This window comes from Acinonyx jubatus, chromosome B3 (assembly GCF_027475565.1).
Source record: "Acinonyx jubatus isolate Ajub_Pintada_27869175 chromosome B3, VMU_Ajub_asm_v1.0, whole genome shotgun sequence".
NCBI lineage: Eukaryota > Metazoa > Chordata > Mammalia > Carnivora > Felidae > Acinonyx > Acinonyx jubatus.
In genome coordinates this window covers 41913196-41923511 of record NC_069386.1, presented here as the reverse complement: position 1 = coordinate 41923511, position 10316 = coordinate 41913196, and the positions used below count along the sequence as shown (strand labels likewise).

Below are 10316 nucleotides of genomic sequence, written 5' to 3'. Positions count from 1 at the left end.
AGCTACAGAGAGAAGCCCTATTTCCCTAAGTCTATCCAGTCTCCCCCTTGCAGGGAGTGGTTCAAAATTGGAATTGCAACCCAATTTGGGCCAATCGAATATAGAGAGAAGTTTTCTGGGGCCTTCTGGCCCCAGTTCTTCCTCAGTCCTACGGGAGCACCTGTAGAAACAGTGCGTTTTCTCCAGTCTGGACTCTACTGAGAAATCATGGGGTAGTCCCTGCTGTTCCTGGCCAACATCCTGAGACTACCAGTGTGACCTGCCTCAGGATGGAATGTTGCTGTGGATGGCAGAGTAGAGATATGGGACCAGATATGGATCAGGAATGTGAGTTCTCGATCACTGCTTCTACCCACATATGTCCTGGATCCCCTCTCGCTTTTCTGAAGACTCTGTTCCTAAAGTTCTCCTTGATTTTCTTTCTCATCACTATCAACATCTCTCTCTCTATTCTGGATATCCCAAACATGTGTTGGATTCTTTCATATTAAAACAAAATAAATCTTCAACTCTGTATTCTCTTCCAGTTCTAGCCCTTTTCTCTCTTCCCCCTTTTCTAAAACTTTCTGTGTGTACTTTCTCACCTTCCATTCACATTTTAACCCATTCTAGTCCAGCTCCTGTTTTGTTTGTTTGTTTGTTTGTTTGTTTTTGTTGTTTTTTGGTGGGAAGGGGAGTGGACAGGCAGCAAGTGTAATAAGCAAAGAACTCACATCCTTACATCTGAGGTTTACCTTGGGTGCCACATGACGAGATCTCCACCCCACCCCCAAATCTTAAGGTTTCTACAGAGGCCTTAATGCGGCTCAGTCACATGCATGGTCCAGATGGTCTCAGCACCATGTCAGTCTCTCAGGGCCGTGACCTTGTGGCAGCTTCTGGGAGTGGGGAAGGCAAGCGGGATGCACATTGTAGTCTAGTTCCTGTTATGACTACTGTCATAGAACTGCTCTTGTCAAGTTCACTACTGACCTTCATCTCGCCAATGCCATGGGCATTTCTCAGTTCTCATTTTTCTTACAGGAAAATGTAAGTTCTTACAGGATTTCCTTACAGGTTTTCAGTGGGGTGAACATCTCCTCCTTCTTGGAATGCTTTCTTGGCTTCCATGACTCCACACTTCTCTGGTCTTCGCCTATCTCATTGGCTGCTGCTTCTCTCTCTCCTATACTCATGCTCCTCCTGTACTGAATTTCTCTCTTCCAGCTCTTTCTATATTTTTTCAACACTCAATCAATATTTATTGAGAGTCTACCATATGCTGGACTCTGCTGCATGCACCTGAAATAAAGCAATGAATAAACACATTTTTTAAATAAAATCATACTTTCTGGTGGAGGAAAAGTAAACAAACAACAACAAAATAAGGGCATAATAGAATGTCAGGTAGTGATAGGTGCTATGAAGAATAATAAAGCAGTAATTACAACAGTGATGTTTTTTGAGGATGGCCAGCGAAGGATACTCTAAGGAGGAGATATTTACATCAAGAAAAATGAAGTTAAGGATGATTCTAGGTTCTCAGCTTGCATAAAAGAAGTAATAGTGGTACCATTTATTGAAATAAGGAAGACGAGGGGAGGAGGAGATTTGGGAGAAGAGAATCAAGAATTCTGGCTTGGATGTATTAAGGGGTCCTTTGGACACATTAAGTGGTTATTCGTATAGATTAGGTTTCTCTTGTGTAGGATTCCTTCCTCGAATCTTCGGGAGAACTTTCCTGACTACTCTATCTCTGAAAGCATCCCATCTGACACTTCTCTCTCACCCTCCCCTAGTTTACTGTCTTCATGATAGTCACCACAATCTGTAATGACCAAACTTGGCTATTGTTGGCTACCCCCACTAAAACTGTGAGTCCTGGGAGAACAGGAATCTTCTCTGCCTTCTTCATAGCTGCATCCCCTGGGCTTAGTATTGTGTCTGTCACAGAGAAAGGGCTCAACTTATCATTGCTGAATGAGAGGCCAAAGGGTACACCATGGTCAGGACACCTTGGTTCTCATCTGAGCTGAGCCAGTCACGAGCTATTTGACTTCAGGCAAGTCGACTTTGTGGTATTTTCTCAATTTCAGAAGTTATTTGATCAAATGATTTCTAAGGGCTAATCTGTCCACTTTGAAATTATGTTCAAAATCCAGGATTTGGGGGGCACATGGGTGGCTCAGTAGGTTGTGTCCCACTCTTGATTTTGGCTCAGTCCATTGTCCCAGGGTCAAGGGATGGAGCCCCATGTAGGCCTCCCCACTGACCGTGGAGCCTACTTAAGACCCTCTCTCTCTCTCTCTCTCTCTCTCTCTCTCTCTGTCTCTCTCTCAATCATTCTCTCCCTCTGCCCCTCTCCCCTATTTGTGCTCTTTCTCTGAAATAGAAAAAAAAAGGAAAAATAAAATAATATAAAATCCAGGATTTTATGTATATTATGATTTGTACCCAGAACCTCATTGCAATAACAGTGCTGAAGGGTTTTTTGATGCAGAATGAGTCCAAACTATTGCTTATTACCAGAGGAATCCTGAAGGGCTGTATATTCCCACTCCTGGCTCCCCTAAATCCTCAGTCTCAGGCAGCCAGCCAGCCATTCTGCTAGGCTCCACTCCACGACCAGGGAGGAACAATTGGAAAGAAAGCAGCAGAAGTGAAAGAGTCCATTTCCTGGAATGTTATTGGGCACCTGTTCACCAGTACAGTTCCAGCCTTTTTAGGTATGCTGCCACATTTCACGTGTATTTAAGGATTATTTCGATATTAAAACATATTTTTACAAAACCCTGTCAAGCAGGTGTTAGTATCCCCATTTCACTGATGTAGGAAATGAGGTCCAGGAACACGAACTGATCCGCCCTAGTTCAGGCTAGTGGCAGAAAAAAGACTGGAATCTGTATCCCCCACCCCCATCCCCTCATTGTGCTTTCTATCACACCATAGATGCCTATAGTCAAGGGCAAATCCTCTTGATAGAATCAGTTTCCAGTGGACTCAGGTCTATTTGTTGGAAAAAAAAAAAAAAAAAGAAAAGAAATTTTAAAACCTCTTAAAATCCAGTGTTCAATAAGTTGACAGTTTGTTCCAATTCATCTAGGAAATCCTATGGTAGATGCATTAATTACTATCACTTACATGCAGAGCTAGGTGGAAACAATACCACACATATATCAATATGTTTACAGAGGCAGAAAAGATTTTTCTGAACCGGCAAGATTTCCCAGGGCTCCTACTGGAGAAGGAAGAAGGGGATGCCAGGAATACCTTCCTTTGAAAGACCTTCACTTCCTTTGCTTTTCGTTTCCTTAGCATTTTTTAAAGACTTCACTTTCAAAAGAAACCTGTTTTCTTAATAAGAAAGAAATTCTTTACCCACCAAGATATCCTTACTACAGAATGTCTGATTCTAATATGTGTGTGCACGAAAAGAACCTATGCCACATCAAATATGTCAAACTCTCTGTGAATCTTAGCACTGGGCATGATTCTGAAGGAATAACTGAAAAAGCAGTAAGAGACCCTTAGTATTGACATAAAAAACAAGGAGGATAATCAAGGCAGATTGGGTATAGTTCCTTTTTCTCCCTTCCAGCCACAAGCTCACCTTTTTGCCTTTGAATGCAAAAATGGTCTAGGAAAAAAGGACGGTAAGCTATGAATAGAGAAAAGCATCCTTAATTTTTCCTTCCCTACCAATAAACAGTGACAAAAACAGATACCTAAGAACTAAAATGTCAATAAAGCAAGAACATAAATTGAAAAATGAATAAATAACGTTTATTTTGTCCGAAGCGGCTGTCGGTGTCCGAGTTGCCAGCGGTCCGAGGGCGCCCCGAGGGGGCGGTCTGAGCCCCGGGCGCCCTCAGGGCAGCAGCAGGGAGCCCAGCAGCAGCTCGCCCTGGCCCAGCGGGCGGCCCCGCTCCAGGCCGCGACCCCGCTGCTCGGCCTTGACGCGCACGGCCAGGCGGCGCACCTGCTCCTCCGAGAGCCCGTCCAAGCACACGTCCTGGTGGAAGGCGGCCTTGCGGCTCCGCCGGACCACGGCGCTGCGCTGCGAGCGCGGCTGGCCCGGCGGCCGCAGGACGAAGCTGACGCGGCAGCCGACGGCGGGGGGCTCGGCGGCTCCCGCGGCCAGGCCCTCGGTGCCCAGCAGCCGGACGCGGAGCCGCCCGCTGGCCCGACTGTACTCGGCGGCCAGGCGCAGGGCGCACCCGGCGCGGCCCAGAGCCACGGTGCCCTCGGCCTCCAGGCGCTCGGGACGCGGGCCGGGGCAGGGCGGCGGCGGCGGGGACGCGGAGGGGGCCTGGGAAGGGGGCCCCGCGACGGCGCCGCGCTCCTCGTCCTCGTCGCCGTCCCCGCTGGACACGGAGGGGGCGCGGACCAGGCCTCGGCTCGTCCGGGCCCGCAGCGCGCGGCTCAGCAGCCGTTCGGGGGCGCGCAGGAGGCGGCGGGCGCGGGGCGGCGGGGCGGGCGTGTCCGGGGTGGGGCGGAGGCCCGCGGGGAGCGCGGGGGCGGAGGCCGGAGCCGAGTCCCGGGGCACGAGCGGGGCGGCTGCAGGGCCCCCGAGGAAGAGCGACTCCTTGCGGCGGGTGTGCGGGCTCTCGAGCAGCGTGCAGAAGCCGTAGGCGGTGAGCGCGCGGGGCAGGTGCGGCAGCGATAGGGCTGCCTGCGAGCGCGGGTCCCAGTCCGTGTGCCCCGCGCTGTCGTCGGCTCCTCTGGGCCACAGGTCCGGCTGGGCTGCGCAGCGCCGGGGCAGAGCGGCGGCCGGAGGCGGAGACTCGGGCGCGCAGGACGCGGGCAGCCGCGGCGGGATGCAGAACTCGGGGATGCGGTCCGGAGTGAGCACGTTGGTGAAAGCGGGCTCCGGAGTGGAGGCGCGGAGTCTCCCGAGGAGCCGCATCCTCCGAGGCTGAGGCTGAGAGTGGTGGCAGAAGGCCCTCCTGCGCGAGAGAGAAGCTGCTGAGTGTAGACGCTACCAGGGGCCCCCCGAGGGGTACCAACGGGCCTGCGACCCCTGGCCAATCCAAGCCGAGCTCTCCTCCACCCACAAACCTGCCCGCCTTCCATTCATTGGTACTAAATAAACGAAGTAATCGAAATCAGACCTTTCCTTCTTCTTCAGTCACTGTGGGTCGAGAGTTGCAAGTTCAGGGCCGGCTGCCTCGCGGTCCTGGCTGGGGCGCCAGCTTCAGCACTCTGGCCAGGACAGTGGCGCTCCTGTCTTATACTGGCAGCCTGAGTCCCGCCCAGCCGGCCTAGAGCCCAACCCCTGGAGCCAGGGGACAGCCCGCCTTCCAAGTCACCCCTGCCCGCCGCTGCTGGGGCCCCTGCAGTGGGTGCTTGGGTGTGACCCTCCGGTCAGTCTTGGGACCTGCATCCACTCTGCGTGCATGGAGCCCCTTACACAGGCCTGGAAAAGGTTGCAGGTGAAGAGAGGACGCCTGGTCGCCCTGCCCAGGGAGAACTTGTGGTGGTGGAAAATGCTAGCGGCCTGTTGGAGAAGGTGAAACAGGATGAGGAAGCAGGAAGTTCCTTTTTGGTAGGAGCTAAATCCTGTCACCCTGCACAGGGACATGCCCCTAGGTTCTTCTATTTTACTGCTTCCACGCACCCTCCATGAGCCGACCAATATGGTTTCCATGGTATTCGTGTACTTATTACACGTCTCCCTCTGCTGGATGGTGGCCTCCTTACTAGCATACAGCCTGGCTCAGTCAATGCCATAAATACTGGTGAAGTGGGTGAATTACGCAAAACTTTCCAGACGACTGCAGACGATCATCTTTTGTCACAAAAGATGGGGCCTCTGGCTCATACCCTAAAAATAGCACGTGATGTTTCCAACGCTACCCTTTTCTCTCTGCTTCAGTGGGGAGGTACCAGTTAGAAAGCCCCTTAGAGAAAATCTATGTTGCCTCTTTCCCCCCCTCCCCCAAACTTCATTTTCTAATATGAGAAAACTGGAAGCTGGAGGGACTTGGGGAAATTCCATAAAGGTAAATAAAGTCAGTCAATGGCAGAACCTGGAACTAGCAACTTCCTATTTATTTGGCTTTGCACGTAATGCTTCCTGTTATCTAAAATGTCCTTTCTCTCTTTTTCTCTCTGTAGGAACTCCTGTTTGTTTTCCATAATTCAGCGACAGCATCTGCTTCAGGACCCTTTACCGGACTCCCCCTCTACAGTTCCTCAGCCCTTCCTTATTCCCTCCGTACATATTTTATATACCACCATTGCTGTGTTTAGCATGCTGCTATGAATTTTTGGTTTACAGGTTTGTGTCCTAAGAGACTATGAGTTTCTTGAGGGCAAAGACTGGCATGACTCAGGGACTTTGGGGGGACCTCTTTTGAATATAGGTAAAATAAAAGTGCTCTGATTCGGAATCTGGGCCTGCTTCCATCCCAGTTGCCCTATACAAGAGACAAACCTAGCTGTCTTATTAATTTTTATCCAATTCCAGCACCTGGAATACAATGCCAGGCAAATAATAAGTGCTCAGTAAATATTTGAGTGAATTATATTGTGTGGAATTGAACCTGATCTACAATCCAGGTCTTATGACTGTCAGGTGCTTTTAACCACATCTCTCTCTAACTGCATTATTCAGTTTCTCACAACAAACCAGTGAGGTGGACATTGCTTCTGTTTACCAGATGAGAAACTGAGGCTCAGGTTAAGAGACTTGCCTAGGGTCATTGAAACTATGAATCGTACCTTGTTTCCTAAGTCCCAGCTTTTGGCTAATTCTTGCTTCCTTCTCTCTTTCCTTTCTTCATCTCCATTCAGTCAGTTCATTATAATTCACCAAGTCTGTTGTGTGTCAGGCATTGTGTGCATGTGTGGATTGTATCGCACTTTACACCCAGAATGTTAATTCTTAAAGCAAGTCAGTCTACTACTAAGTATTTTCCATTATCCTTGCTTTTCAATAATAAGTACCATTATTTCCAAATCCTTAGAGATAAGACGAGTGAATGTTTCCTTTTGTTAGTAATTAATATTTTCTTTCCCTTTTTGTTTTGTTTTTGTTTTTAATGTTTATTTTTGAGAGAGAGAGACAGAGTGTGAGCAGGCAAGGGGCAGAGAGAGAGGGAGACGCAGAATCTGAAGCAGGCTCCAGGCCCCCAGCTGTCAGCACAGAGCCCCACGTGGGGCTCAAACTCATGAACTGCGAGATCGTGACCCAAGCTGAAGTTGGACGATTAACTGACTGAGCCACCCAGGTGCCCCCCCACCCCCCGTTTTTTAAGTTCATTTATTTTGACAGAGAGAGAGAGAGGGAGGGAGAGAGAGCATGAACACTAGTGGGGAGGGGCAGAGAGAAAGAGAGAATCCCAAGCAGGTTCTGCAATGTCATTGCAGAGCCCCACACGGGGCTCGAACTTCTGAACCGTGAGATCATGACCTGTGTAGAAATCAAGAGTGGGATGGGGCGCCTGAGTGGCTCAGTTGGTTGAGCGTTTGACTTTGGCTCAGGCCACGATCTCATGGTTCATGGGTTCGAGTCCCACGTTGGGCTCTGGGCTGACAGCTCAGAGCCTGGAGTCTGCTTCGGATTCTGTGTCTCCCTCTCTCTCTGCCCCTCCCCTGCCTGTGCACTCGTGCGCGCTCTCTCTCTCTCTCTCTCTCTCTCTCTCTCAAATAAATAAATAAATGTTAAAAAAAATTAAAAAAAAAAAAAGAGTCGGACCCTTAACTGACTGAGCCGTTCAGGCGCCCCATAATATTTTCTTTCTTAATTGATCACTGTTCTCCTTTAGAATGTCCTTTTTTGATGGGACAAGCATGAATCATGCAACCAGGAAGTAGAAACAATTCCTGCCAAAGCCCAGCTTGCAAGCAGAGAGGTGTCTGGAATCTCTGCCTGGATCATTCCCTCTGATTCTTCAGGCCAATCTGCAAATTAGTGGGCATGTGGTCTCCTCTAAAGCGAAGCACACCTGCATTATGTCCTGCCAATGTGCCAGCTCACTGCAAATTAGATCCCAATGAAAATGGCTCTTCTAAGGGCTTTTGTGACATGAACACACAAATATTCCATTGGTGGGTAAATGCCACCAAACAGGATGTGGGATTTGAGGAATTATGCTGCTAGCACTTTCATATTCACAGGGCAACATAAGCACGGCTGCAAATCCAGCCTCTATCTAGAGGATTTTCCAAAACCATTAGTTTTCCATGAATCAGTATTCTACAGAAGAGAAAGTGAGATACAGGGAAATTAAATTATTTACCTGAGACTACACTCCAATCATTCATTCATTCATTTAAGCCCATAGCTGCAGGCTGTATCCACAGTTAGAGGCCTGATTTTCTTCCTTATTCTGAAAATCACACTGGAAAAAAGTGAAAAACAACCCTTCAGTGGAAACTCTGATCACTCCAGTTGTGTCATTATTTTGTGTGTGTTATTATCTTGTATTAAAAGTTTTGAAATTGTAATTTCAGAGAAACCATCCCAAGGATAATATTAATGTTTACTCCACCTTCACTATATACTGGGTCTTATTTAATCCCTAAACAATCCTCTAAGGAAGTTAAGGATGTAGAAACTATGGTTCATAGAGAATAAACAACTTGCCCAGGGGCTCACAGCCATTAAAAGCAGGGTTGGGAGAAGAATCCAGATCCAACTGGCTCATTATCCTGTGTGCTTAAAACCGCTTCCCTACAGTGCCTCCCTCAAAGCTATTTCTTCTGAATCAATCCATCACCTTTTCTAAAGTAAAAGAGAAAGAGACCTTTGTTCCCAGGCCTTGGGTTAAACTATACACCTTATTGTTTATACCAGCACCTAACAGAGTAACACATGCAATTGTTATAAGCAGGAAATCACTCGTTTTGCACAGTAGTGTTGGATCATTTGGAAGCAGAATCCTTATCCTCCCAGGAAGTCTATTCACTCTCTTTATTTATACCATACTTTGTTCCAAAATGGGTTTTGAGGTGATTTACGTAACAAAGACCTAGGGAATTTAGGGACTAGAGCCTGACTTGGTAAAAGTGGAAAAGGCATGCAATTATCTGAGTAAAGAACCCTGAATGAGGTCCCAGTTGACACATATCCAATACCCATCCCCCTAGAATGGGATGGATGAGATGTGAAGGCAGTGAAAGAAAGCTCTGGTGGGAAGGCTTGGGGTAGTGAGAAATCCTACAGGACCCTCATGGTCCACTAGCCTTGGAAAACCAGTGAAGAACCAGTCTGAGTGTCCAATGGTGTGGGAATGGCCTTGTCTCCTTTACAGAAAAAAATACAGTCATGGAAAACCATCATCAAGAAGACTGGAGCAACACACAAAAGCATGTTCCTGTTGGAACATTCAAAGAAATTAACAATATGCAAAATTATATATCCCTTAACATCACAGTTGGATAAAGATGTGGTTTCAAAGCCCAGAACTGGATGGGAATATAAAACATCAACACAATTTCTTTTTTTGTGGGTATTGAAGTTTTTTTTCAGTTTATGCCCTGGTTCATTGAAAGTTAGTTTGAGCAAGCCTACATGATCAGATAAAATGAAAGAAGTAAGCGGAGTACTGACAAAATCTGGTAACATTTCAGATAAAATCAGAAATGAAGTTATAATGGAAAATACATAGTGAAGGTTTTTTCTTTATAGCTGTCACAGCACTAGAGCAGAAGTCCAGGATCTGGCATCATAAGAGCTGACTTTGACCTCCAGTCCTGCAATTTACTTTTTCTGGGTCCTTGAGCAAGTCACTGCACCTCCGATATGACTTGTTTTTATCTATTAAGTGGGAAAAATGAACATTCTTTCCTGAAGATAGAATGGGAACTTGCATGTGAAAGTACTTTGTAAATCATAAAGCTATTCTCTGCAAGCTTCCTGTTTCCCGTTCCTTTCATATTCTGCACCCTGCCCCCACCTGCTTTCAAGATTCCTGGGACTCTGTTCAAACATCACATCCTCACAAAAGCCCTCTATGACTGCCCAGGTTTGGTCAAAGGCCCCTTTTCTGTGATCTTCCTTCCCAGAGTGAAGGGAAGGCATGGCAGCGAATTTTTGGAGTCTCTCAAACTTGGGTTCACAATCCTACTCTGCCACTTTCTACTGGCGTGACCTTGGCCACGTGAGTAAAATCCTCTGAGCCCACTCTAATCTATTAATCTTATCTTACCTCTATTTTGTGAGGATTAGAGAGAGAACATAGAAAGCACAAAGGACATAATACGGCTCAGTAAATTTTGGTTATTATTACTGAAATAATTTCCTTGGATTAAGTTTCCCATGTTAAATGCTCAAAATTGCTGAGTTTGCTAAAACATATTAAGTCTATATTTACATTTGAAACCTTTGGAAT

General features: G+C 47.3%; 1 protein-coding gene across 1 annotated transcript; it reads right to left on the bottom strand.

Annotated features, from left to right (window-relative positions):
* Positions 1 to 3740: 3740 nt before the first annotated feature.
* C2CD4B (C2 calcium dependent domain containing 4B) lies at positions 3741 to 7591 on the bottom strand. Its single transcript, XM_027067407.2, has 2 exons — positions 5091 to 7591; positions 3741 to 4925 (listed from the first exon to the last, which is right to left on the bottom strand). Exon 2 carries the CDS (start codon positions 4883 to 4885, stop codon positions 3848 to 3850), a length of 1038 nt encoding a protein of 345 aa, XP_026923208.1. The 5' UTR covers positions 4886 to 4925; positions 5091 to 7591; the 3' UTR covers positions 3741 to 3847.
* Between the last annotated feature and the right edge of the window lie 2725 nt (positions 7592 to 10316).